This window comes from Aspergillus aculeatus, assembly GCF_001890905.1.
Source record: "Aspergillus aculeatus ATCC 16872 unplaced genomic scaffold ASPACscaffold_5, whole genome shotgun sequence".
NCBI lineage: Eukaryota > Fungi > Ascomycota > Eurotiomycetes > Eurotiales > Aspergillaceae > Aspergillus > Aspergillus aculeatus.
Window position 1 is genome coordinate 910,462 of NW_017962980.1, and position 26,633 is coordinate 937,094.

The window sequence follows — 26,633 nt, forward strand, 5'->3', positions numbered from 1 at the left end:
AGTCGCATCATCGCATGGCCACGAGCAGTGGAGAAATGCCTAACTCATTCCAGCTAGGTCAATATGCACGGCTGAGATACCGTTTTCCCAAATAGGCAATCAAGTATAGCCTCCACCAGGCTCACGCTTCACAGCTTGTAGTCCACAGCATCCTTGGAAAGCAGGAAATGGCTCACTAGAGCTCGAACGGATCCTTTGTCAGGGTCATAAAAGGACATAAAAGGCGCCTCATTTCTCTCGAATGTCCCAAAAATCCAAATCACAAGTTTCACCTCGCAATGAAAGCCCAGTTCGATTCCTCTCTAAGCCTCCAAGGCAAAGTGGCCCTCATTACTGGTTCAGGCAGAAAGAGAGGCATTGGCGCCGGCATAGCCACTACTCTTGCACAACATGGTGCATCTGTTGTCATCAACTACGTCTCTTCGTCAACAGCATCCTCCGCTGCAGCAGTGGCTGAGGATATGATTGCTGCAGGCGGAAAGGTACTAGTCATCCAGGCGGACATCTCCCGCCCTGAGGAGGCACAAAGACTTGTGGGGGAGACGGTCACCGCGTTCGGGAAGATCGATATACTAGGTGAGCTTTGACCTAGCGCTTACCGAGATTTGATGGCTTACTCGAGGCTTGCAGTCAACAATGCAGGGACGGGGTTTCCTGGCCCCGCACTGAGTGCGACCCCAGAGTCTATGGCAACCACCTTCGGCGTGAACGTCTTCGGGCCTCTCTATCTGGTTCAAGCTGCCGTGGCACACATGCCTCCGCGCAGTCGTGTCATCAACATCGGCTCCGTGGCGTCAAAGTTAGGAGTTTCAGGGTCGCCAATCTATCTTGCCTCAAAGGCGGCAACGGATGCATTGACACTTGCTATGGCTGGTGAGGTAAGTTGAGATGCATCTCTACTCTTGTACAAACATGTAGTAAAAGAGTGTGCTGATTTTCCTTAGCTGGGCCGCGGTCATGGCGGCATAACCATCAACACGATTTCACCTGGTCCCGTGGATACAGACGGTGTGCCACCTCAGGTGGCAGAGAAGATTCACAAGACTATGGTGCCCATGACCCGGGTAGAAGAGAGGGTAGGCACTGTTGAGGATGTCGCGGACGCGGTGCTTCTGTTGTGCTCCGAGAGAAGTCGGTGGATATCGGGGCAAGTAATCTCAGTCAGTGGCGGAATAGTGGGTGGTTGATGGTGGCTATAAATCAACTTGTCTGTGTACTCAATTTAGGTACACGTTAGCTCGGATAAATGCGAGATGAACTGGTCGGTCTGAATGTGCAACGCGTCAACCCAGAGGATGCTCTTTACTAATTTCAATGCGTCATTGACATCGATGCCTAGAGAACTGATCACGGACCTGGTTCCCACCGTATACAAATCGATTGGTTCCGGGTCTGTAACCAATGAGACAGTCACCAGCGCCCACAGGTATAGCTTCAGGCATAGAGCATCATACTTGGTCAGGGGTATGAAGGCAACAAGAGCTGTGAATTTGCGCTGCAGGTGTGGCCATTCGCTTGAAGTGAACCGAAAGACGTCTTTCTTCAAAGCTGCAAGGAGCAACAGGAGAGCCAACCGTATGGCTTCTCTAAGAAATTTGGTTTCTTGCGGGCTAGAATGAAGATCCATTGGCCTCGACATGGACAGGAGGAAGTGTGTTGCTGGTCCGAATAATTTGATTATGGTAAGACTGTCTTCACGCTGCCATGATGGCTCGGGGTCACATTGTACTCCATCAACGGTTATTGCGACGGATATCACGTAGTTGAAGGCGACCACCACATCACAGAAGGCCCCGTCACTAATAGACAGATCGTCGAGGAGATCTCTTACCGAGGGCGCTATAACATCTGGAGGAGCCGCATCCAAGTATGCTGCAAGCCCTAATGGTTTTGGCATTCGAGGACGAGCATCCTCCGCCACACTCCCAACAACATCAAGCCTAGTCATGCAATCGTCAGCTCATGTCCAACCTTCTCAAATAATTCACATTGACATATGAAAGACATACCAAAAGGCAAATAAGGCCACATTAGGACTGAGACCATGGTACCCTCCTCTGCACCGAATGATGCGCTCAAGGCCAGTGAATTGAGTATTCCATCGGTCGCCCATTCCAACGTAAAGCTTGAGCACTAGTCAGTCTTTCAATGCAGTGACCCACGAGATTAAGCCTGCCTTACATCATGACAGATCAATCCCAGAACAGCGGTAATCACACCTTCGCTGAGACTCTCCTTGACGCTTCCCAACCGGGCCCTTACTTGCTGCACACACCTTCCGTAGTACGCTAAGCACGCGGAGCTTGTCTCGTATTTGAACTCCTGCGCGCGGACTCTTTGGTCAAAGAACATGGCCGCGTTCGCCAAGGCCACAAAGATGGCGCTGGGATCTGTCAACGCCATGGAGAACCAGACGGACCGAAACGGTCGAAAAACATAGTCCTTGTCGCTTGTCACTGTATTTGGTAAGCCTTACACTTAGATGGTAGGATGGATTGATCTGTGGGGAGTGTACTGAAGTGCAACAGCTGTAGGTCTCTGTCGTCGAGATGAACGGGGTAGTAAGCAGTATTGCATGGGTCGATAGAAGCCGGAACGCTCGTGTTCGTCAATGATGGGAGAGGATCGACGGCCGTTCTGCTTGGATTGATGGTTTGCCTCACCGACAAGGCCCAAGTTCGTGGCTTTCGCTGTGTCCGACGCGATCTCCCGATGTCCCGCATGACAGTACGTCGGATGGTCCGCTGGGTGGAGGCGGCCTTGATTTCATCGGGTCGCGATATGTTCACAAAGACCAGGTCGTCTTGTTGAATGTGTGGTTGCTTCATCATGCAGGAGGTGTCTGTAAGCGTGGGGTAGGAAGGAAGGAAGCAATCGCAGGGTTTTGAGATTGGGTTCGATGGCAGAAAGATCACACTAGGCCGGGTGGAGGATAATGCATCCTACTATTGACTCACTCCCTCGTAAGCTGTTTGGATCCACTCTCAATTTTACATAGGTGGCGGAACTTAGTGAAGTGGCAGTCACTCTGTAATATGCACCCTTTCATAAAGCCTCCTTTTCCTGTACCATTGTCTTCTAATTCGGATTTATCAGGTATATCTGCTCCCAATGCCGTATTGAATCTCTCCCTCATTCAGAACACATATGACTCCCATACCAGGAATCTGAATCGGAAAGTCCTGGGCACCCTGGTCTACCTCTGGTATCTAGCTAAGCAGTTGAATCAAATGGTCTGCGATCAAACTCCCCACAAGATCATAGCCATCTGGTTTCATATGAACTCCGTCATCCCAGATCTTCTCCTTGAAGTCCTGTGCAGCGCTGTGATAGGGAACCTCTTTATGAAGATCGAAGGCATAACTACTCAGTCAGCTTAGACCAATTCTCACCTTGGAGAGGTAGAAACTCACAAGCTATCGGCATTATAGCTCAAGATCTGTGAGTTGAGATCCGCCCGTGCATTATCCAAGCGCTGATGCACTGCCCCGCATTCAGGGACTGTCAGAGCTAGCACATTGGCGCCGCTTTTAATAGCCATGGTCCAGGCCTGAATCAACCCGGGAAGGATCTTTTCAGCGGGGTACATGTAGCCGAGGTCACTGCGTATATCACAGATCAGTATTGAACAGAGAGTGAATCAGGAAGAGGAGATCCCCTAGTACTTTGTCCCACCAAGCATGACCACCCAATCATAAGATGTTGCTGCGCCTGAAAGGGTTCGATCTTTCGGTTAATTTCTCACCGGTGTATGACAGAAGTAGGTAGGGCATGTAGGACGCTTGGAGGCTTACATTTTTGCTCCAAGCGAGGCAGAAAGCGCCCCGGGGGGCTATTGACCAAGTCGCCTGGAAGCCCGTCGACATCAATCCGGATGGTGTGGGTTGGAAATGCAGCCTTGAGGCGTTCTTCCAGTTTCCATGCGTAAGGGTGATATTCCAGCCCATAGTTGCAGAATCCTGCTGTCAAGGACTTGCCGAAGCAGAGGATTGACAATGATTCGCTCATTATACGGGCGGTATGACGACGACGCTATGCGAATATTCTATAAAAGGTGTTTGTATTGAGGAAAGGAGTGAATGGAACGGTGAGACACTGAAACTTTGGAAGACAAGGCTGGAAGACTGAACGCGGCTACGCGGGGTAGTTTGGTGGTTCTCTGTTGCTGTAAGGCTGGCTGTGTCGGACGCCCCTTCTACATACCTTCGTGACTGGCTCGACGTCCCAGTCTAAATTCTGAGATAATCTCTTCAATCTCACTACGTGACTGCATGAGATGAACTAGGAGGTGTTCCAACTTTCGCCCCTCCAGCACGCACGAGTCACAGTCACAAATAATGGGAGAGAAACTCCCCACTCCATCAATATGCACCTCGATGCATCGATGCAAGACATTATGGCTTATCTTGACAGGATTGTGACACAAATTAGACCTCTCCTGCACTGGCAGCCATGCGATAGACCCAGTCTTACCTGCTCAAATGGGATTTTACATGCCAGAGATTAGTACCTATAATCAACAGCACTCCAACTACTTGTTCAAAGCTTTCATTTCTTCATCTCAGAATATCTCTTATCACGATGCTCCAGCTACCGACAGCTGAAGTCAGCAGTCATCGCTATCGTGGAAGCCTTATCTGGCATGGTTGGATACTCCATGGCGATCGCTCAGGCACCCAGTCACCATGGCGCAGCCTAGTGAGATAGCTTCCAGCTGGCTACAGATATGCTATAGGAGCTTGCTCTAGGATGTTTCAGTCGGGACATTGTTGCAAACTGTGGTTTGCCCTCGGGCTAAGGGCCTTTGGGCATCTATAAGCGATCTAGCGCTCTGATTCACTGGCTGTTAGCCACGAATATACTAAACAAACTTTTGTGAGATGACCACTGATCGGTGAATAATGGGAAATCATGCTCATCAGCTGATCTACCTTTCGTGTTGTTATATATGAACACAAAATGTCTTCCTCCCTCGTTCATCTCCACCTACCAGCCTCAAGCTGAGTGCCATCATGGCCACGATGTCACAGAACATCCCAGAACATTGCGCTGTCCTTGTGATTGGTGGTGGACCAGGTGGCTCATACTGTGCTGCTGCTCTGGCTCGAGAGGGCATTGATACAGTGGTACTGGAAGCAGATCAGTTCCCTCGGTAAATACCATCCTTTCGGCTCCTTTTTAGCGATCTGTTCCATTGCAAGACTGAGCCCTTTCCAGTTACCATATCGGGGAGAGCATGCTGCCATCAATGCGCCATCTGCTTCGTTTCATTGACTTGGATCAGGCTTTCGACCATTATGGCTTCACGAAGAAGGTAACCTGTTCTTCCACTACTCGCGACCGTAACAACTAATCAAGGGCGTCTAGTTCGGTGCATCCTTCAAGTTGGATAAAGCCAAGCGAGCCGGGAGTATGGTACTGCCAAGTTTTCTTCTGTATCCCATTGCTAATAGCTCTCTGTGGTGTACAGATACTGATTTCCTCGCCGCTGGGGGGGCCGACAACTACGCGTGGAATGTTGTCCGCTCTGAGGCTGACCTTCTGATGTTTCAGCACGCAGCGACATGCGGCGCAAAGACTTTCGACGGTGTCAAGGTCAAGTCCATCCAATTTGCTCCCGATGCGAGCTCTCAGCTTGGCAAGCCTGTTTCCGCATCTTATGTGAGCCAACTAGACGAGTCTCGTGAGGTCAGAGAAATTGCCTTCGACTATCTGGTCGATGCGAGTGGTCGAAGGGGTTTGCTTAGCACTGAGTACCTCCATAACCGCCGATACAACGAGAGTCTCAAGAATATCGCCCACTGGGGGTACTGGAAAGGAGCTGAACCTTATGCAAAGGATACGCGCCTGGAGAATCAACCTTTCTTCGAGGCATTGCACGGTAACCATAAAATCACCCTCATCCTTCCTTATCGCTATACTAACCGGTCTTGCCTCGATCATTAGACGAAAGTGGCTGGGTCTGGCTTATTCCTCTACACAACGGGACCGTTTCGGTGGGAATTGTGAGAACCGCAGTACTTGGACTGGGAAGAAGCGCGAGTCTGGCTTGGGGCAGGAGGAGTTCTACCATCACACGCTGAAATTGGTACCGGAAATCCAGCGTCTGCTTATTAAAGCAGAGCTCATCAGCCCTATCAAATCAGCTTGCGACTACTCCTACAGCGCCTCTGCGTATGCAATGTCGCATGCTCGCATTGTTGGTGATGCAGGATGCTTCATCGACCCTTACTTCTCGTCGGGCGTTCACCTGGCCCTGGTCGGTGGTCTTTCGGCAGCCACAACTATCTGTGCTGCTTTGCGTGGCGACTGCGATGAAGCGCTGGCTGCATCCTGGCACTCTGACAAGGTTTCCGACAGCTACATCCGTTTCATGCTCGTGGTTATGAGCGCGTACCAGCAGATTCGGAGTCAATCGAAACCGGTCTTGAGTGATCTTCACGAAGACAATTTCGACCGCGCATTCAACATCATCCGACCCAGTAAGCCTGTTGCCCTCTCCTTGTCTAACTCGTGCTTTTCAACGCGCTAAGTAACGCATGTATAGTCATTCAGGGAACCGCCGATGTCAGTCCGGACAAAATAACCCAGGAAGAGCTAGATCAGACTATCAAACTCTGTGCTGCTGCCCATGGATCGGAGGATGAGCTTCGTCATCACGTGAGAAAACTATTGCGCACTGAAGACACCCTGAACATGGACAGCTTCAGTACGGATGAAATCTATGGCTTTGTGCCGAATCTCAAGCAGGGGAACCTGGGCTTAGTCAAAAGTGCTGCCTAGCTGTGAGATCGGGTGTACCGTTGGACGTGTCCATTGTTGTCATTCTTTGGTTCTTGGTCGTGCCATTGAACTTGGTCAGTGACTCGAGTCGATCATGTACAGTACATTGGATTTTCCCGAGCTTTCAAAATTGTCCGTCTGTACCCATCTTCGCAGGTTACTGCGTGTTTAAAGTGACACTATCCTGATTTCTGACTCAACCCAAGCGTAATAAACTCACTCAATAATCCTTGTAGGCTTTTTGACCTCCTAGAAACACTTTTTGAACTGTCTTCCTCATAGAAATTGAGTTATAGCAGCATCTCGCATCTATGTTCATGATTATACAGTACTATCTACTAACCTTAACCCTGTATTACGAGCAACCCCGTTTTGTTTCCAGACAATCATCGGATGAATATACACCACAAACATCCTATAGCACACTGTGCTACAGCTTGAACCTCTTCATAAATTTCTTACTCTGGTAATATAAGTATACTATGCTTAATACCCTCAAACAGCGACGCGAAAAGACGACCAAGAACCAAACCACAAACATCACCCCTCAACAAGAAAGGCCCACCACACCCCACACAGGTCATCAAAATCCGCAAAACAAGACAGTAGACTAAATAGAATAGTCAGTCAATCCTCACAAGCTCAATTGCTCGCTATAAGCCCCTCATGCCGGCCCCGGGGGTGATGGTTCCTGTTACTACCATCATTCGTGGAGGTGGTGCCGGCTCATCCGGTCCGGGAGGGAGGGCATAAATCTACGAAGCAAAAATGCCGTGAATTCTATGGACATCAACGGACATTTGCCGTCAAGCATAAAGGACCTAAAATACCAGGGTGGCGGAGCATTTCCAAGACATGATGTGATTCATTTTCATTTTGCGGGGTTTAGGCGATGCGGACGTTGGCAACAGGCAAGCTACTTCATATACTTTGTTGGCTTCTCTATGCATTGTGGAGCATGCTAGCAGGCAAAGAATTGGGAGTATTATAAGCTTGGGGTGAAGGGTTGGATGGTGTACGGCTAAGATAAACGTTGGGAAAGCGAGACATTTTGTGAGAGACACGCCCCTTAGAGAAGAAATACGAAACATACTGTCGGTCGTCGCGTGCGACATTCGCAGCGCACAGTGCCGCCCGAGCCGAGCGCCAGCAAGAATCAACAGAGCAAATGCTGGTATGAAAGCGACGAGTATTATCATGTCAAGGTAGGTCAGAGCCATTTGGATGGGACAGGGAGGGGGTGAGGCAAGCTGAGGACGATGGTTGGTTTTGAGACAGGTGTTGAGAATGGACGAGCACTTTGATATTGCAAACCGGAGGTCCAAGACTTTGTGGGAGAGTGAAAGTTATCGGAAGTGTCTTTCAGGATGAAGAGATCAAGGCACAATGTTATTGCTTTCCAGGGCGGACGCAACGGGCGAGCGAAGACGGATCGAATAGTATGCGACTGCTTCGGTTGGGACTTTCGATCAACCCACCTGAACCGCATACGTAAATGGAGGGAGAGACTGTATCTGCATGGGTTACCCAGTCTAGCGAAGTGTAAGAAATGCAGTGATCTCTTCGGTTTGTGAGATGAGAAAGGATGTGAGATAGAGCCAGATTCTGTTGTAAGGAGCAACTTTTGAGGACAGAACAGTATATAGATCAAGACAAACGAGTATTTGATTTCTGTATACGACCATTCGATACGGCAGCTGCGAACTTTTTGTCACCGATTGTGATCGTGAGCAGATCGGTTTCTCTCTTTCCTAGTTTTGAGATATTGTTGTGCCAATTGTCAAGTATGATAATCACTGCTTCTCTGAGACATGTGCCATGACCTTCGTACTCGATGAAGATAGATATCGTCCTGGTGGTTGTCATTGCACGTCCGCTGACTTTAATTCCATCAATGATTGTTGAGACACGATGACCTTGCTTGAAAGTTGGGGCACATAGATTTAATATCTATAATGCACTTGGTTCAGGAGTGTAGGAACATAGAGTGTCCATAGGAGAATCGCAAGGTACGTGCAGCAGGGTCGGATATCTGATAGTGCTGAGGTAGGCATCCGCTCAACTTCTTCGAATCTATGACTGGTTACTCCAACTGGTTTTGCTCCCGCCCCAACCTTGAAGTGGCTCGCATGAACCCCTTCAGTAACCTTATACCAATCTCTCCTACCGAGCCAGAAAACCACTTCCCTCGATTTGTTGCATACTTCAACCACGACACCGGCTCCAGTCGGCGAGGACATCGAAGCTCGCACGAGGCAAGCCTCACCAACCCTTCGCCAGTCTTCCACCCCTTTCTTGCAACAACCCTTGTCTCTCCGGCGCCTCAGCCACATTACCATAGTAGCCTGGACTTGAGGCCATAACGACCCCCTACTCGTTAGACACATTGGTGATGTTGGGAGCGACTATGAATGATCCTCTTGACTCTGCGAACGCATACGTTATCTACTTCAATCTGACTCTGTTCAAGGAGAATAAATCTGATCAGAAGCGCTCACGAGATCCAGCCGAATCTATTCTGTTGTTCTTATCAATACGGGCACGTCCAGGTTCTTCGGCATCGAACCTTCATCGACCATAAATCATTTCCGTCCAATATTAGGCTATCCCTCCCAGAGTACGGGATGCTTCGTAACGCCTGCAAGGAACGGTATACCGATCGACAGAAAGCCCTACAGGGGTAATCAACTGCAGACATAACAGGAGAGCATTGTGCTGTCACACGGGATGTGACATCAGATCATCTTTCGTCCCAGCGCTTAAGCCACCGAAGAAACTTTATTTCTGTTCATCAAGTCAATTTCAATGCCTAGATGAGGTCCTATCTATGGAACGACTCTGCACAGCAGGTCTTATAGCGAACGGATAGTTAGGTGTTCGAGAGTCAAAAAGCAAAACGAAATGAGCCCAGCCCGGCTCGATCAGGCAACCTTACGATCTGGAGTCGTACGCGCTACCAATTGCGCCATAGGCCCATTTGTTGACATGTAACTCTGGCTAATGTTATATGTGCTCTTTTCTGGGGTACCCTCGCCATCCCGATCTAAAATTTGAGGACGAAAACTGTAGGGCCCGGCCAGCCGGGCTTTATTATGCTTGCCCCAGGCGGTCAAATTCTCAATAAGGACCAATGAGTCCACAGTTAGGCCTAATCATGGGTATGAGTAGGCACTGCGGGTAATGTTAGCCGAACGGCTATTGTTTTGAATAAGTCCCATTATTTATTCCTTACAAAAACTGTAGCAATGTGGTCGGTAAAATATACTGTGGCGGATATAAACCTAGCTCGGCAGATCGCTTGCGGGGAATAGCATCTCGCAACATTGATAGCACCATTCGCAGCACTTGGAGGTATCTCAGTAGGCATTGCATAAAAGGAATAGCCTGCAGTTTGTGGTCGAGTGTGTTGGAACTTGCACGCCCCGGGTATTGCCTTCGCGATTCGATGTCGATTTCTTAGGGACTGGGATCTTCGGTCATCCCATGGTGTGCAAGTGATGCATGGATTGCAGGCACGTGCTTCTATGGCTGCCTGCATGAGTGCCTGCGTCACGCACATGGGGTCGGATTCATCGACCATAGATGATTCACACGGGAGTACACTGGGATTTCAAGGGGTCTTTCCTCGGTGATGAAGACGAGGGAATCTCGAGCAAAAAGAATGGATGAGCCCAGCCCGGCTCGATCAGGCAACCTTACGATCTGGAGTCGTACGCGCTACCAATTGCGCCATAGGCCCATATGGGTGATAAATTATTTTTTGATGATATATATGAGTCAATTAAATCCAGCAGATGTAACTATATCTTCGTCGACTACCAACTCGATATCGAATTCTACCTCTTCTACCCATGATCAAATTTCAGACACATCGAGTTCATTTCTTCTACCAAGCCTACCACCGAGACACGGTATGATCATTCCACAGATTTCAAGGGGCCCTGAACCAGCCGACCACAAGCTGTAAGACAGGGAGACAACGTTCGTCCCCGAGAGATTGAGCACGCCAGTCTGGCCCTTTCGTTGGCTCGCATCAGCTGTTCATCTATTTGTCAATGCCAATTATGACTAACGAGTATCGTCGCACTGATTACGTCACTATTGCCATCATATCGAGTGCAACTCCTGCCATCGCGATGGTCACCAGTAACTACGCAACGCCGACTAACACGCACTCGAAGGGGCCGATCCCATCCACCCCCCTCGAACATTAATGCGAGTGAACACTACATCACCGTATCACAGACAGATGGGTACTTTCTCCCGTTATGCGACATCAACATGATTGTGCTGCAGAGGTCTACTCCATCGTGAGTTTTCCTGGGATCAAGCACCGACCTTGAAGCAGAACGTGATCAATTCCAAGCACCCGACATCAGCTGCCAAGGTCCACAAGGAGGCTTCGACTCTTGGTGCTTGTTACATCTACTTGATTTCATGAGTCACTATGTGGAGTATGGTGGAATGTCAATTTATACTTGGAGCGAACGGACCAATAGAGAAGTCTCACATTCGTATTCATCGGATCAGGAGCCGGAGAATCGGCATGCAATAACCAGTCTAGCAGAGCGTTCCAACTCAGCGCAGCCCACAAGTCTACCGCCTCAGCCACAGACATAAGTCGAAGGTCCCTCTTCTTGCGAAAGCTCAGGAGAACGCGAATTCTCCACTGTCGGCCATTGTCACCATTCTTCATGAGCTTGGAAAATCTTAGCACACCTGAATTACATGGAGAAAACAGTGCAAATTTGAACCCACCATGAGACCAAGAGCCCTATTTCGCTGCATTCCTGCTGTTGGGAGCATTGCATGTCAAGGTGCGGTCTCTTCCAACCACACAACCCCAGAGACCAATTTCCTGATCGGGTATTACGAGGGTTCGCTGCAATCCAAAGTAAGACATCCGCATTTCTGATCAACAATGATTGGCCATACCAGAATTGGTTTAATGTGCTGTGGCCAACCCATGGGGCCACTCATAACACCCGCTGGGTCATCCAAGGGTACTAATGGAGCTTGGCTTATCTGATCTGATTAGATTGTTCGCTTTGATCGTCGCAGATGAGGAGCGGCCAAGCAACTTGGCAACGAGGGGTGGAAAGAAAGAGTGTCCTAGTGAAGTATGTGGGTACCAAGAATTATATACGTATGGACGAGAGAGCCAAGGGATCCATGGCTCTCAGACAGTGCTCGGATCCTTTCTCTCGTGGACTTGGCCGTTTTCCAGCAAGGCTGTATAGGGCGGACTCAGTCAGTCCGCTAAGACTTTGCTCGGCAACATCTGATAGTTTTGAATCTTCCATGGGCCCATGGTGTCAGTCATGATAGGCACTAGGCAAAAAAGCTCTTTGCACAGACGGCCCTATAACTGTGGAGATCATCATTTGATTCCTTATCTGATTCGATTAGAGCTATTAATGCTGAATCAGATAACAGTTTTTTTCATGCTCATAGAGTCTAAGGAGCAGCATCCGCGAGGATAAATATGTATCTTCGTCCTACGTCCCCAATGCATTCTTGCTTCGGCGCGTAGCCTGAATCTAGGTCAACCACACAATGGCGGACGACAAGATCACTAATGTCACCAATGCAAGAGCAGACTTAGACGTCGACCATGAAGCCCTCAAGACCATCCCGGACGGGAGACAGTCTCAGGGCGTCTCCCGCATGGAGGCCGTCTACCGCGAAGCCAAGTCCCACCGAAAGTCGCTTTGGCTGATCGGCATCTCGGTCCTCGTGTGTGCGTGGGCATATTCACTGGATTCTTCTACAACCTCGTACTACTCCGTCGATGCCTCGTCCTATTTCAAGCAGCACAGCTCAGTACTATCGACCCTGTCCATTGCAACCAGCATCATCAGCGCTGTGAGCAAGCCCTTCATTGCGAAGATCTCCGATATCACCTCACGCCCCTACACATATATCTTAACCCTCTTCTTCTATGTCATTGGATACATCATCGCCGCAACCTGCAAGACTGTTTCCGCATACATCGTCGGCGAGGTCTTCGTCGCAATCGGCAGCTCGGGCTTGGACCTGACTAACGACATCATCGTGGCGGACCTGACCCCCTTGGAGTGGCGCGGGTTTGCCAGCTCGATGCTCTCGACCCCGTTCATCATCAACACCTGGTTTGCTGGCAGGATTGTAGATGCTATCGATGGCCGAGGCCAGTGGCGATGGGGCTACGGCATGTTCGCCATCATCATGCCTGTGGCACTGGGTCCAGCCGTGGCGACCCTAATACATCTTGATCGTAAAGCCAAGAAGCACGGAATCGTTAACATTGCTTCCTCGAACACAGCACGGCGTGCTGCTCGAGACCTCGCTGCAGCTGAGGGCCACAGTGTACCCGGGGAATGGGTCGTGGCGCCTGCTGCTTCATCCACGCAATCCTGGATGAATGCTTTCAAACACAACCTGGAAGAGATCGACGCCTTCGGTCTGATTCTTTTAGGGTTCGGATGGTCGCTACTGCTTCTGCCATTCTCTCTCAAGACCTACGCCGATGGCGGCTGGCGCAACCAATCCCTCATCGCCATGATGATAGTGGGTGGACTGCTATTGATCGCCTATATCATCTATGAAATGAAGTGGGCGCGTGTCCCCAGCGCCCCTCGTCGACTCATCTTCAACAAAACCTTCATCATGTCCATCGTTATCGATAGTTTCTATATGCGTACGTTATCCCCGGACAGCCCTTCGTCATCATCCTATACGCAAATCACAACGCTAACACCTCCCGCTTCCCTGCCATGACCAGTTGCCGGAAACATGCGCGGCCTCTACTGGAGCTCCTACGTCTACGTCTCAAAGCCGTGGTCCTACCAGAACTGGGTCTACTACAGCAACACCCTAACGCTAGCTCTCTGCATCGCAGGCCCCCTGACCGGTCTCCTCCAACGCTGGACGCACCGCTACAAAACTATCCAGATCACGGGTCTGTGCATCAAGATCATCGGCATGGGCATCCTGCTGGACGGCCACCGCGTGACCGCCAGCACCGCCGCGATGATCCTGTCCATGATCCTGATCGGCTTCGGCGGGTCGATGTCCGTCGTCGGGTCGCGCGTCGCCTCCCAGGCCTCGGTGCCGCACCAGGACGTCGCCCTCGCCATCTCGCTCCTGTCCCTGTGGTCGAAGATCGGCAGCGCCATCGGCTCCGCCATCGTGGCCGTCATCTGGGCCGCGCAGATGCCCCGCCAGCTGCGCGCGCACCTGCCCGCGACCGCTACGCAGTCCGACGTGCGCAAGCTGTTCGGCAGCCCCAAGTCCATCCGCACGCTGTACGCGATCGATGACCCCATGCGCGTCGGCGCCGTCGAGGCCTACCGCCGTACCCTGTACTACTGTCTGGCCCCCGCGCTGGCGCTGGCCTTCGTGCCGCTCGTCGCCGCCTGGTTCCAGACGGATTTCTTCCTGGGTAAGGCGCAGAATGCGGTCGTGCCGGTCGGCAATGATGATCTGGCTCTGCGGGAGGAGGAGAGGAAGAGGGAAAAGGAAAGGGCTGAGGTCAAGGGGAAGCGGGAGGCTTTCTTGAGGTTTTGGGCGGGGAGGTAGAGTCCACCTTCGTCTTCGAATCCGGTTCTGTGTTCTCTTGGTTTGTGATTGATGCATGCGTTTGTGGATGAATTATTCGTTTTATTAGGGGAAAAGTTGTATTTGATTTCGGACAATGATATGTAGGCCGTGGGAATGTGGTGGGCATAGTAGTGTGTGTTAAGATCGAAGCTGTGCAGTTCAGATCTGAAGATGACTGCGGACGCTGCGTACCTGAGAAGTAGCAGCAGCAGCAGCAGCTACAATCAGACTTAGAGTCAGTCAGTTCATTGGGCCACTGAACTCCGAGTGGTTCCAGTAGTCGGATTCTCAATCAGAATCGGGCTTTGAGCCCACTGTGCGAACGTCGGCCTGCGCTTTCTTCCGTACTGGGGCAGAGTGACAGGCTGACATTACGAACCCCCATGCAGAAGGTGTCACTGCGTGGCAATAAATCTCAAACTGGACTATCTCATAAGCAAAGTGAATCATCGCATCTCAATTTCATTATACATAAAGTAAAGAAAGGTTCAAGGTCGCCCGGTCAAATCAACCGAAATAGAAAAACGGCGAAATATGACACCATAGAAGATGGAGAGACACCAAGACCAGGATCAACAGAATCACGGGGTTATTATATTTGAAAGAGACCCTATCAACCAGTCTTAGTATACATACATGGAACGAAGTAATCATAGCGAGAAAAGAAGGCAGGCAGCAACAAGACAACTTCAATTCCATACACAAGCCAGAAAAAAAAAAGGAACATCAAAGATTATTGGCATTGCTCATATCTTGCTTTGGTTCTTCTCTTCATTCGCTCATTTCTTCTTGTCCACCATAACATGCATACAAATAACAATACATTCGTTTATTAAGTGTGAGTGTGAGAGTGTTTTTTGTTTTTGTTTTTTTGTTCACTTACACCTGGGCGGTGCAATCCACCGAGTTGCAGCACTGGTCCTTGCCGTTCTTCCAGATGCAGTTGTTGTTGGGGTGACGGACGTCGCAGGGCACCTCGGTGATATCGATGGGGATGCATGACTGCTGGTCATAGGTCGTGAAGGTGAAGGCAGGGGTCAGGGCGGGGTAGGCAACGCCCAGACCGTTGTCGTATCCGGTCAGGCAGTACTTGCCGCAGGGCCACTTGGTGAGGGAGAACTCGCCCGCCTTGTCCCAGTGCACGGTCTTGCCGATCTGGCCGCCGTTGTGGGCGTTGTTGAGCCACAGCCCAGGCTGCTGGCCGTCAACAGGGTTGCCGTGCAGGTCCTTGATGCGGAAGCCGTCCTCGGGGTTGACGGGGAGGTTGGGCGTGCAGACTTCGTCCTTGCAGAGCTGGAACTTGCCGAACTTCTGCTGGAGGTCGTCCTGGGCGGCGAGGTAGTAACCCTCAGCGTTGAAGCCGAGACGCTCGGCGTTCTCCCAGGTGAAAGTATAGCACTTGCCTGCGGGAAGACCGTCAGTTTAGCTACCTGGAACTTGCAAGGATGGGAGATTCCAGTGATTATAACTTACCAGTGGAGATACCGGAGGTGCAGGTACGCTCACAGTTGCCCAGAGCGTTCTCGAAGTATCCGGCGGGGCAGACACACTTGTTGTTCACCAGCACTTTGCCCTTAGTACACACAGGCTGAGGGGTCTTGCAGACCTTGCCATCGAAGATCTGGCTGATAGGGCAGCAGCGGTACCCAGTTCTGTTGGAGCCAGCAAGCTCGTGGCCCTCGCCGCAGCAGTCAAAGGCAGTGTCAATGCTGCCAATAAGCTGCTGAGAGGGGTAGCAGCAGGCAGCATAACGTCCAGACGCGCTGAAGGTGAGGTGCTTGCCGGACGCGGGAGCGCAACGGAAGTACTCCTCGAAGTCGGAGCGGGGATCGGAGAAGACAATCTGATCCCCATGGCGGACACCAGTGCCGTCCATCTCCGCGATCTGCACATTGCGAGCGCCGAGATCGGTCCGGATCGCGGCGTTAGTGCCAGCGGCCTGCAGCAGGAGGGCCACAAGGCTCCAGGAAGTAACAGCCTTCATTTTGTATATGTGAAAGGAGAAGGACGCGAGGAGGAATGGAGGACTGCTTCGCACAGAGGAGGGACTGACGAGCGAGGATCGTCTCTTATTTAAGTCTTCCCCGGGCAAGAGTCTTCCAGCGCAGAAGCATTTTCAACATGGCGGGCGAGACTGAGCTTCGCATTTCAGCTAGGTGGATCATCGAGCTATGGTGGACCTGGTGAAAGTTTTTCATGACGGAGCCCGTCCCATTTGTGCGTTCGAGGCCCGACATGGAGGACCCATGCCCGGAAGGGAAAGCAGTATCTCAAGGTCTCAACCTCAGTCACCGCTCCTCGATAACGATCAGACCAGTGCGTCGATTGACTCACCGTGTATCGCTCAGGTAAATACCTGGAGTGTTTTCAGCTCCGCTGTGATCAGCCACCGGGGTCGAAAGCTTTGAAGATGGAACGAGCTCGTCTCCACATTGAGGAATTTGCCGGGATAGAATCAGGTCTGGTATCGCGATGAAGGGTTGATGACCTCATTGCATGAATTCTGTCGTGGACAACTCTCCCCATCTTTAATGCGAGAGCAACGTGGAATCCGGAAGATCAAAGCAAGCTCTCCCCACATATTGCTTCTCCTCCCAGACTCTGCATGCAGCTTGACAGATTTTCCACCACGGATCTGTCGGCCAGCTGGGTGGCGATGGAGAGATTCTCGAGAGCGAGCTAGACCAGACTAGACTATACAAAGTCGATACATACTGCCATTTTAGGATTAGATCGAATAAGTCTCGTCCTTGGCGTTGGTCAGGTGTTTTAGCCTCGATTTGCCCTCTCCGATCGGTTGTTTTGACCACATATTGATACGGGCGTGAAGTCCAAGTTGTCCAAGTGATGAAGCGCGGTGGGTCAATTAGGTCTTGCCTGGTGTTGATCTCGATATTTCAATATCGAATCAATCGGCAAGTCCGACGCAAGTGAACACTAGTATTCGCATGCGTTTATCACAGCCGGGGAAAATTGAGTTCGACAGCCATTCCTTGGAGGCTTCTCGAAACACGGCAAGGTTTAGCGATCTAGCCGGCCAGACTGCTTTTGTGGGGAGGGACGAGAAGCTACTTGGCAATAGTGGAAGATCTCTCGAATTGGCGGTGTGTCGTGTCAGTGGAAGGTCTGTCTGCCTGTTTGAAAATGTGAATTCTGAGCCCGAACACTTTGAATGAGGACATTTTTTTCGATTGACATTCTGTCATTCATCTCGGAAAATATGCAGTTAAACTTTGTCCTCATGAACGGGACGCGTGAAAATATTTGCCTCACTGCGCCGAGCCACAATCTGGAGTGCTCGTGTCAGCTAGTCTCGTTCATGGAGCTTCTCGCTCCATGCCGGCTCCACCCGCTGCATCTTCCCGTCCGTGTTTTGGCTATGCAGGCATATCTTGCCGATGTAGTCCGTAGATCCTCAACGTTCCGCCACTCTCATTGAGACTCAGGACAACAACAGAGAATTCTTCAGTAGGCCTTGGGGCAGCACATCAATTTCACAAAATTGTCAGCGACCCTGGAAAATTATTCAGGTCAGACCAATTGTAGGCTTGGACTGTCATATGGCCATGATCTTTCACAGAGACGTTCTTGGGGCTATAGAAATCGAAGGACCAGACGACCGTGAGGCGAGATGCGAGCAGTAGGAGGGAAACGATAAATCTGGAGTCTGATTGCCAAAGGTAGGAGAGTTATATGGGCTGATACGATTGGTTGGGAGCCATCTAGGTCAAGCTGGGAAAGTGCTTGACTCAGGTTGGAGAGCATGTATGCAAGTCCAGGGCGTGGTGAAACATAAAAATGGTCGAGACTCGCGAGATATTCCCCGGTCGGACTATAAGTATTCCTCGAAGACAGGGAAGGAAGGAAGCCTCTCTCGTTTGGCTCTTGCAGGCGACTTCGCATTTTGACCCAATCGTATAAAATAGCCACATCCCGAATCGTCACCTGTCTCGTTAAGTAAGCAACATTGCTTTGCCCTGCAATGAACGGTGATCGGTGCCAATGGAGCAGCCGGTGATGAGAGTGCTAAGTCATCGGCTGCATCTCCTCCATAAGGCCAACTGGGTCACAAGCCCTCACGCCTCTTTTCAAAGTATCCCATAGCCATTGATGCCACGATGTGTGGTAGGGGCTGAGGCGGCCGTCGGGTGTATCAGGACAATGACAATGTACCATTGTGAGCTTATAATGACAGCTGATACAAAGGGACTGTACTGGAATGGCACAGTTCAGAGTTTGGAATCAAGGCTGCGGTGGGCGGGAGTTTGGACAGAAGATCGATCAAAAATTAGATGATGGGTTCTTGATGGGTTGGTTCTTGCTTGACAGCCTAAGGCTACAAGAACTGTAAAAGTTACCCGGCTTACATCAGACCAGGCCAAACATTCGTTCCCTGAAGGCATGCAACAAACAAGCAAGAACGGACAGCACTTCCTTTCCAGTCTCACTTCATCTTGCTTTCATACCTCCTGCCACCGTTCCATTCATGCGAGGTCGATAGCAAACCTGTCGCACCCACAGGCTACTGCTGTTGTATTGCACAGTTGTATTTGTGTCCTCCGCCCGATTTTTAATCTTAAATCCAAGTCGTACCCTACTCCTCTTGCGCCAGTGTACAGTACAGTAGGTCGCACTGATGACCAACTGCAGCCAGACACATCGTGCGATTTTTTCATTCGAGGATATATCCTCGACTGTCTCACGAGTATCATCCTCAATTCCGGGGATTCAAAAGTGTCAGATGCACACAGATGCGCAGATGCGCAGATACGCAGATATGCAGATACGCAGATAAGAACCCCTCACGGACTGGACCTCACGCCGTGGCAGGCCTCGGCTCTCGCTCCTTATCTTCCCTCCCCCGCGTACGAGTGCCCAGACACCTGGTCAAAGACATTTCTCGCCACGAATCCTTTATATCATCGAACAATTCGATAATACACAATGCTTTGACTTTCGAACTTCCTTCCATTATCCTAGGAACATGCGCCTGCTTCGGATTGGCTCGATTCGTATTGATGGTGGGAATTTAATATACGTGTTCGCGCGACGAAAGTCAATGGAGGCCAAGACTTTATTGGCGTTCTGTTGACGTATGGGTGGAAGGCCAAGACACGCTACTTATCAGTCCCAAAGGAAGGTTGCCCTGAACCTTCCCCACGCTCTGTTGCGGAGGGAGGTTTGCTTTTCCGTCGAGATTGGGTTCACCTTGTGACTTGCGTCGATAACCACGTGGATGGTAGTACGGCAAACGAACTGGAATGCCTAGGAGACATATACTGCCACGAACATGCTGGAGCGAGTGTCCAGCAGGGCTTCCAGCAATCACGACAATTGTTGGTGCAAGACGTCTTCCAGTGAGGTTCTTGCGTCTTTGGTCCCGTTGACCACTAGCGCGGATAGGGCTACATTGCATCTATGGTGGAATCACATTAGCCTATGCGCAGAACAAATCATCGGGCTTAGATCGTGGCCCTAGGAGATTTGGCGTCGGTGGTCCGTAGGAATCCCGTGGTAGGTTTGATTCCAGATTTGCCGCCTGCCATGCCGATGCTACGTTGACAGCATATCGATGGAGTTATCTCCCTGGCAGGTTTAGCCCTGTCTTATCTTCCAGCTCATGGCACCACTCACGTTGGGCATTTTACCAACGACCCTTGCCAGAGAATCCCTCGAAAGTGCATCAAGGTGTGATGGCGCAGCGGAAATTCGCGGACTGATAACGCCACTCAATGGCGTGAGTGATTTACCCTTCATTCTGCGTCCGCAGTAGTAGGCCAACCTAGACGCGGCAATGGCTCACTTACTATTTCAACTAGCAAGCCGGGCAGCCCAAACTTTCGACGGGGGCAATGGAGGCAAATAAGGCCAAGAGTAGGAGGGTCACAAGCTGGAAGGGGCTATCATGCTCATTTTCTTGGTGGTGTGTTACTATAGGCCTAGTGATTTAGTATGTCAATCTAGCAGTAGGCCCAGTGGCAAGGACTAATGTGTTCCATTCACTCGGAATGGCTCATTTCCCGGCTCTATGGTACCACGGACTCACTGATCACAACAGCAAACTAAGGCTAGCCTCTAATTCATGTAACGTGGTGCAAGAATATAAGAGGTGTGCGTCGCCAACTCACGAAACCGGAACGGCCAGCTCAGCTCAAGAATCATTTACCTTCACCCCTCCTTCACCAGTGAGAGCCAGTTACCATGGCACCTCCATTGTCCACTTCGCCCATTGATGGTGAAAGTCTGTCGGCCTCCAACTCAACTCCTGTTGAGGAGAAGACGACCATCACTGTGCTTGGCAAAGGCGAGGAGCTCAAGACCGATGTAGACCACACCGGCCATGAGAGTGATGAAGATCCAGATGCTGTGATCATCACCGGAGCGGATGCAGCGGTGCACTTGCTGCCGCTACGTGATGATTTTGACAGTGCCCTGACCTTCCGCAGCGTGGTCCTGGCTTCTGGCTTGGCCTGCTTCCAGGCTGTCATGTACCAGATCTACACGGTAGGCCGAGAGAGATATCCCCATGAGGTTTCTTCCGTGTCGCGACTGACAGCATGCCCAGTTCAAACCGACCTTCATCACCATCCAAGGAACTTTTATCGTCCTCATCTCGTACTTCGTCGGCAATGCTTGGGCTCGTTTCCTCCCTCGTGGCGATAAATTTGAGGCGCGGTGGAGGGCACAGGGCGGCCAGGGCAAGGCTCCTTGGTGGGTTGCGGTCTTCAGGTTCCTCAATCCTGGACCATTTGGTCTGAAGGAGCACGCCATCTGCTCTATCACTGCCACCTCAGCCTCAAATGCTGCCGCCAGTGTGCAGGTCTTTGCGGCCCAGGACCTCTTCTATAACCTTCCTCTGAGCGCGACCACCGTCATTCTAAGCACCATCTCAATTGGTCTATTTGGCTATGGTCTCTGTGGTATCATGCGTCCCATAGCAGTCTGGCATCCAGAGGCCGTCTACTGGAGTACTCTACCGGTCGTCAAAACCCTGCAGGGGCTTCACTGGCAGCAGGTGAAGAACTCTAAGCCACTCCGATATTTCTGGTATGCTTTCAGCGGCATGGCTGTGTATGAGATTATTCCTGCCTACATCTTTCCATGGCTGAACTCCGTCTCTATCCCGGTATGTGGCCTTCGTAATTGTCCGAAAACGAGTGTTTTGCAAAGTCTGACAAGTCTCCGAAATACAGTGTTTGGCTGCCCAGAAAGCCACTGGCAATAAGGCTGCCATACTTACCAATCTCTTTGGTGGAGCAACCAACAATGAGGGCCTGGGCTTGTTTACACTCAGCTTTGACTGGCAATACGTAAGATGATGCTCATTGTGTGCAATATGTTGCAAATCTGACCGATGCAGATCACCTCCTTCCAAACCTCACTCCCTCTAAAATTGCAGATTCACCAAGCAACGGGATTTTTCGCCTGCTTCATTATTATGCTTGGTATCTACTACGGCAATGGCTGGGATTCAAAGTCACTTCCCTTCATGTCGACCCGCCTGCTCCAGGCAAATGGAACAGCCTACCCCGTCTCCACAATCTTCCCTGGGGGAGTGCTTGATGAAGCCGCCCTGGAAGTCTACGGTGTTCCCAAACTCACGGGTACATTTGCCTTTTCCATGTTTATGGCCAACGCTGCAGTAGGTGAGACCCTGTCTCGCTTGAAGTATCCAAGCTAAAAACCGCCCAGATTGGTGCTTTGGTTGCACACACCATCCTCTTTTGGGGAAGAGATATCTGGCGGACTTACAAGAGTGCGAGAGCAGGTAAATACGACGATCGGCACCATGTGCACATGGCAAAGCATTACAAAGAAACTCCGTGGTGGTGGTACGCCTTCGTGCTGCTTTTTAGCTTCATCCTGGGTCTGGTCGTGGTCCTCAAGGAGAACGTCACCCTACCTGCGTGGGCATATGTCGTCTCGCTGATAGTCGGAATTATCTTTGCGCCATTTGTGAGTGTTTCCATAGCACAAACAGTTGAAAGAGTCTGACTTACAATTCTGCAACAGAGTACTATCCTCTATTCCAAGTATGGCAATGGAATCGCCACCAACAACCTGTCAAAGATGTTGGCTGGCCTGATGATTCCGGGCCGCCCTGTTGGAAACATGTACTTTGCTGCGTGGTCACACAATGTCATTTCCAATGCTGTGACCTTGTCCAACGACCTGAAGATGGGGGAATACCGTGAGTGTCACTAGAGTCCCACGACCACGCGGAAACTAATGCTCTGTCTTAGTCAAAATTCCACCCCGCGTCATGTTCTTGACCCAGATCTACGGCACGATTCTTGGCGGTTTCATCAACTATGCTGTCATGATCTCGATTGTGAGCGGCAACCGAGAACTTTTGGCAGACAGCAACGGAGACTCGTCCTGGAGTGGCGCAACCATGCAATCATACAATACCAACGCGACCTCTTGGGCCCTGGCATCCTACCTCTATAGGGCTGGTAAGCAATACAGTATCGTTCCCGCTGGGTTGGCAATCGGTGCTGCTGTGGTTGCCGTTCACAAGATTATTCATAAGGTGAGTAGCTTTGTCAACACGAAAACAATCCCTTGTTCTGTCCTAGCCGGGAACAAAACTGACATGCTCATGCTTCATTCTAGCTTGTTCCACGGATCGGGAAATTTGACGTCTCCGAGATCAACATGCCGCAATTCATTCAGTACGCGGGCTATATCCCTTACAATCAGAGCCAGACCTGCATCCTCTTCAGTTGGGTCATCGCGGGCTTTTACGTCCAGTACTACCTCCGAAACTTCAAGCCCCGGGTCTTCAAGGACTACTCGTACCTGATCACTGGTGCCTTTGACGGAGCTAGCTTGACGGTCGTATTCATCCTCTCGTTCGCAGTGTTCGGAGCTGGAGGACCAGCGCATAGCTTCCCGACATGGTGGGGCAACAATGTGAATGGATACTATGACTGGTGTCCTTCCTCGGACTAGGGTCGGATTGGTTGGGGTGGAGAAGACATGAAGCTGTAATTAGCACCTGAGCATCTGGTCAAGTGCTGTTTTCCGTACTCGAACGAACATCTCTACTTTGATGCATACTTTAGGCTACATGATAATGAGGGTACTGTACTGCCTGCATTGCCTGGATGAGCTAATAATATCGATATACCCATGGCATTCTCTTCTTAACTCGTTTGTCTCTGCGGAAGTAGCTTCACTCACTCGTTGCGGCTTAGTCTTGATGCTCCAAACATCGGGGTTTGCGCTGCCTCCCTTCCAAGTTCTCCCTTCTTTCCGCCTTCTTTCATCCCCAATCCGCCTAGCTGCGCCAGCCGTCTCCACAAGCGTTCATAAGCTACACGAGCCAGTTCTACTCCAGCTCTGCTTCAATTATACCTTGTCCGTCCCCTGGAGGAGGCCAGAATTTCACTACTCGGAAGCCCGCAGAACCGACCAATCTCCTCCACCGGTCCGCGGTACGTTCCATGCTATTGCAGAAGATCAACATCTCCCAGTCCCACATAGCAGGCAGCATAGCACAGTCTCTATCAGCAAGCACAAACTCCTCAATAATCAATTTCGAGTATCCCTTCTTCATGGCCGCTCCGACATGCCTCAGAAACCGACGACAATCCTCATCCGACCAATCGTGCAGGATGAATTTCAGATAGTAAGTCCGCGCACCTACAGGGGCACTTTGGTCAGCAAGTTGATAAATTGGTTTGAGTGACCATAACTGACCTTGTATCGGCTGCTGCTTAAACAGATCGAAAGGTATATGTTCAATCTTGGGGTGAACAACTGCACTATCTAGAACCTGCGGGAGATCCTCCAGTACCAATCGACCTGGTGCATTGGGGAATTTGGTCTGGAAGGCAGCAACATCATGTCCACGTCCTCCTGCTACGTCCACAAGGAGCACATCAGTGTCACCCTTTTGGAAACCGTCGATCAGTTGCTCCTGAACCGGAAACCACTCCAACCAGCTGGGTCGGCTGCCCCGATCCGCTTCCATGAATGTGTTGCAGGCGTCCAGGTATCCCGGTTTTGTGGCGAGCCACTCCCAGATGATAGTGTCCATCTTCTCCGCATAGTGGATTGCACCGTTCAACGGACCCGAGAGATTTCGGTACTCATTCGTTCGCAGAAACTCCGGGACTTTGGCGAGCGTGGGCATCCCGACATCGAAGCTATGGCATACAATCTCGCGTTGTCCGATAACTTGCTGTCAGAGAAGGCCGGAGATTACGCACATGAACTTCACCACTGCCAGACTCAAACGGTTGGTCATTTGCCTCGACATTGCCGTTGGGGTATACAACCTCACATTATGCTCCGCCACATAATCGATGCCGGCCAAAATGCGCAAGACGCGTTCTATAATACATTGTTAGCAAGCTCCAGGAAGAGGAAGAAGACTTGCTCGCCTGTCAGGATGGGATCAGCGCCCTTGACAACCGCCAAGTCCTCCAATGTCGTCGGGCAGTTCCTTTCGCTCAAGGTGGTGAAGATATCCAGATCGATGGCGATCCTAACACACATCACATGGGTTCGGCTCCCTAGTGGCCATTTTTCAATATGTGGTCGCTTGTGTAGGACGCAATAACAATCCCTGCCAACAGAAAACACGAGCGTCGTCAGACGCTACGCAAGTGAGTGCGTATAAATCCGCTCCGATTGTCTGTAAAGTACGTACGGCAACATCATCCGTTCATCTTTCGTCTCATCATGGCCATTGACAAGGGCACTGAGATTGAAGCTGTATCTTGGATCTTTGGCAGCATTGCCAGCCTCGCTGTGGTGCTTCGGCTGTACACCAGAATATGGCTGACGCAGAAAGCTGGCTGGGATGATGGGTTCATCTTTGTCTCCCTGGTATGAGGCCTGCGAAGATCCGATGCTCGAAGGATTCTTGCTAACGCAGGTGACCCTTGACAGGCTAATGCTCTTGTATGCTCTGGCTTGTTACAGGTTGGCATGAGATATGGCCTGGGGAAGCACTCAAGAGATATCGCAGACCGAGAAGCCAGGATTCAAGCATTCAAGTATACGGTGATCGCACCGAACTTCTCCGTCATCAGTACCACAACAGGCAAAATATCTGTCGTGATATTCTTGCTGCGCCTGATGGGCCAGGCCGCCACTCCAAGCAAGCGATGGTTCTTATACGTCCTAACTATAGTCTCGATCATTTGGAACACATTAGCTATTGTGGCTATTATCGGCTTTTGCCGACCCGCCGAAAAGATATGGCGCCCTGAGACTCCGGGCGAGTGCTTCAACTTAGGCTTTCAACTGGTGCTTGGTATCTCGCAAGCGGGTGAGTGTCTGAATAACATGCTGGTGATTAATCAAATCCGACTCTGACTTTCAGGATAGCCTTTTAACGCCTTCGCGGATCTGGCTCTTGCCATGTTCCCTATCGCAGTCTTCTGGCACGTTCGACTGCCATTGAAGATCAAAATCGGAGTTCTGGCAGTGATGGGAGCGGGAATCTGGTAAAGTGAATCCCCGTGTTTTCCTGTACGGACCGTAACTGAGTCATTTGTAGTGCCGCAGCCGCGACACTGGTGAAAGCCATCTTGCTGAAGAGCCTTCCTGCTCATTCAGGCATAACATGTATGTGGACTATAACCTCCAAGACCAGATTAGTATGCTAATTGGGCTTCGTAGGGTCGTGGGCAGAAATCACTGTGTGGTATACGTGAGATTCACCATTGTTCCATTAGATTGGCGCTCAATAAATTCTGACCATGGATCAAACAGGATTGAGGTACAATACTGCGCTGCTCACTACCTTGCAGTAGGTGCTAACGTACGGTCCAGATGCATCTCATCATTATTTGCGCGACCTTGCCGACCCTGCGTCAATCGTACTTTGCCCTTGTTCATCATACCCGCCGCTCAACTTCGGGCTATGAGTTGAGCGGCCCCAGTCTCAAGCTGAAGCCCATTCACTTTGTACGCCGCATGCCGGACCAATCGCTCTTCGAAACCCACATAGATGCGTCCAAGGCGCAGGATGGTACGAGTAGCCAGGAAAACATTCTTCGAGCAGAAGAGGCGCACCGATCATATATCGTGAAGACCACGAAGCTTCATCTCCATGAACATGGAAGGAGTTGAGTGCTGCCAAGCCAACATGTACAGTATATACTGTACGGCCATTTGATCTGCATCAATCATCCATGGTGCAGTGCTTGCATGACAAATCAAAGTTTTAGCTTTGCCAGCATCCTGGAGTCCGACTGACTCACGAAGCTTGGCCAAAAGAGCTGAGACATTTTCCAAACGTTCAGTTTCCA

General features: G+C 50.7%; 9 protein-coding genes and 2 non-coding genes across 11 annotated transcripts; 5 read left to right on the plus strand and 6 right to left on the minus strand.

The window, feature by feature from the left end:
* Positions 1–278: 278 nt before the first annotated feature.
* ASPACDRAFT_41701 (SDR family NAD(P)-dependent oxidoreductase) lies at positions 279–1,187 on the plus strand (the record flags this gene model as incomplete). Its single annotated transcript, XM_020200979.1, has 3 exons — positions 279–576; positions 631–878; positions 945–1,187. 3 exons carry the CDS (start codon positions 279–281, stop codon positions 1,185–1,187), a joined length of 789 nt encoding a protein of 262 aa, XP_020057779.1.
* Positions 1,188–1,222: 35 nt separating this feature from the next.
* ASPACDRAFT_41702 (uncharacterized protein) lies at positions 1,223–2,828 on the minus strand (the record flags this gene model as incomplete). The annotated part of the gene is made up of 4 exons (XM_020200980.1): positions 1,223–1,940; positions 2,010–2,125; positions 2,182–2,456; positions 2,516–2,828. 4 exons carry the CDS (start codon positions 2,826–2,828, stop codon positions 1,223–1,225), a joined length of 1,422 nt encoding a protein of 473 aa, XP_020057780.1.
* Positions 2,829–3,038: 210 nt separating this feature from the next.
* Positions 3,039–4,088, minus strand: ASPACDRAFT_1854817 (SGNH/GDSL hydrolase family protein). Its single transcript, XM_020197409.1, has 4 exons — positions 3,795–4,088; positions 3,666–3,711; positions 3,414–3,602; positions 3,039–3,363 (listed from the first exon to the last, which is right to left on the minus strand). The coding sequence occupies exons 1-4, from the start codon at positions 4,006–4,008 to the stop codon at positions 3,210–3,212; spliced, it is 603 nt and encodes a 200-aa protein (XP_020057781.1). The 5' UTR covers positions 4,009–4,088; the 3' UTR covers positions 3,039–3,209.
* Positions 4,089–4,910: 822 nt separating this feature from the next.
* On the plus strand, positions 4,911–6,924 carry ASPACDRAFT_1887102 (NAD(P)/FAD-dependent oxidoreductase). The gene is made up of 7 exons (XM_020198446.1): positions 4,911–5,152; positions 5,218–5,314; positions 5,368–5,410; positions 5,471–5,881; positions 5,947–6,005; positions 6,035–6,482; positions 6,548–6,924. The coding sequence occupies exons 1-7, from the start codon at positions 5,013–5,015 to the stop codon at positions 6,781–6,783; spliced, it is 1,434 nt and encodes a 477-aa protein (XP_020057782.1). The 5' UTR covers positions 4,911–5,012; the 3' UTR covers positions 6,784–6,924.
* Positions 6,925–9,685: 2,761 nt separating this feature from the next.
* ASPACDRAFT_t120 lies at positions 9,686–9,758 on the minus strand. Its single transcript has one exon. It is a non-coding gene; the product is annotated as a tRNA-Trp (tRNA).
* A 691-nt stretch (positions 9,759–10,449) lies between these two features.
* ASPACDRAFT_t119 lies at positions 10,450–10,522 on the minus strand. The gene has a single exon. It is a non-coding gene; the product is annotated as a tRNA-Trp (tRNA).
* Positions 10,523–12,339: 1,817 nt separating this feature from the next.
* On the plus strand, positions 12,340–14,343 carry ASPACDRAFT_51297 (uncharacterized protein; the record flags this gene model as incomplete). The annotated part of the gene is made up of 3 exons (XM_020202462.1): positions 12,340–12,363; positions 12,412–13,462; positions 13,547–14,343. The coding sequence occupies 3 exons, from the start codon at positions 12,340–12,342 to the stop codon at positions 14,341–14,343; spliced, it is 1,872 nt and encodes a 623-aa protein (XP_020057783.1).
* A 900-nt stretch (positions 14,344–15,243) lies between these two features.
* Positions 15,244–16,240, minus strand: ASPACDRAFT_26054 (cysteine-rich secreted protein; the record flags this gene model as incomplete). Its single annotated transcript, XM_020199386.1, has 2 exons — positions 15,244–15,767; positions 15,838–16,240. The coding sequence occupies 2 exons, from the start codon at positions 16,238–16,240 to the stop codon at positions 15,244–15,246; spliced, it is 927 nt and encodes a 308-aa protein (XP_020057784.1).
* A 4,325-nt stretch (positions 16,241–20,565) lies between these two features.
* On the plus strand, positions 20,566–23,319 carry ASPACDRAFT_51298 (OPT family oligopeptide transporter; the record flags this gene model as incomplete). Its single annotated transcript, XM_020202463.1, has 8 exons — positions 20,566–20,868; positions 20,930–21,490; positions 21,558–21,674; positions 21,725–22,006; positions 22,057–22,320; positions 22,378–22,555; positions 22,608–22,897; positions 22,981–23,319. 8 exons carry the CDS (start codon positions 20,566–20,568, stop codon positions 23,317–23,319), a joined length of 2,334 nt encoding a protein of 777 aa, XP_020057785.1.
* A 379-nt stretch (positions 23,320–23,698) lies between these two features.
* ASPACDRAFT_51299 (uncharacterized protein) lies at positions 23,699–24,870 on the minus strand (the record flags this gene model as incomplete). The annotated part of the gene is made up of 4 exons (XM_020202464.1): positions 23,699–24,012; positions 24,070–24,518; positions 24,582–24,705; positions 24,756–24,870. The coding sequence occupies 4 exons, from the start codon at positions 24,868–24,870 to the stop codon at positions 23,699–23,701; spliced, it is 1,002 nt and encodes a 333-aa protein (XP_020057786.1).
* Positions 24,664–26,606, plus strand: ASPACDRAFT_1854822 (uncharacterized protein). Its single transcript, XM_020197410.1, has 7 exons — positions 24,664–25,203; positions 25,267–25,626; positions 25,708–25,826; positions 25,880–25,947; positions 26,002–26,032; positions 26,095–26,101; positions 26,155–26,606. Exons 1-7 carry the CDS (start codon positions 25,057–25,059, stop codon positions 26,452–26,454), a joined length of 1,032 nt encoding a protein of 343 aa, XP_020057787.1. The 5' UTR covers positions 24,664–25,056; the 3' UTR covers positions 26,455–26,606.
* Positions 26,607–26,633: the final 27 nt, after the last annotated feature.

Coding starts and splice junctions, on each gene's coding strand:
- ASPACDRAFT_1854817 (XM_020197409.1), bottom strand. CDS start 4,008: ATGAGCGAATCATTGTCAATCCTCTGCTTCGGCAAGTCCTTGACAGCA. Junction 3,712..3,794: donor GCCTCGCTTGGAGCAAAAAT/GTAAGCCTCCAA, acceptor GAACCCTTTCAG/GCGCAGCAACATCTTATGAT. Junction 3,603..3,665: donor GTCATGCTTGGTGGGACAAA/GTACTAGGGGAT, acceptor TGATATACGCAG/TGACCTCGGCTACATGTACC.
- ASPACDRAFT_1887102 (XM_020198446.1), top strand. CDS start 5,013: ATGGCCACGATGTCACAGAACATCCCAGAACATTGCGCTGTCCTTGTG. Junction 5,411..5,470: donor TAAAGCCAAGCGAGCCGGGA/GTATGGTACTGC, acceptor TGTGGTGTACAG/ATACTGATTTCCTCGCCGCT. Junction 5,882..5,946: donor TTTCTTCGAGGCATTGCACG/GTAACCATAAAA, acceptor CTCGATCATTAG/ACGAAAGTGGCTGGGTCTGG.
- ASPACDRAFT_1854822 (XM_020197410.1), top strand. CDS start 25,057: ATGGCCATTGACAAGGGCACTGAGATTGAAGCTGTATCTTGGATCTTT. Junction 25,204..25,266: donor GGTTCATCTTTGTCTCCCTG/GTATGAGGCCTG, acceptor GACCCTTGACAG/GCTAATGCTCTTGTATGCTC. Junction 25,827..25,879: donor GTGATGGGAGCGGGAATCTG/GTAAAGTGAATC, acceptor AGTCATTTGTAG/TGCCGCAGCCGCGACACTGG.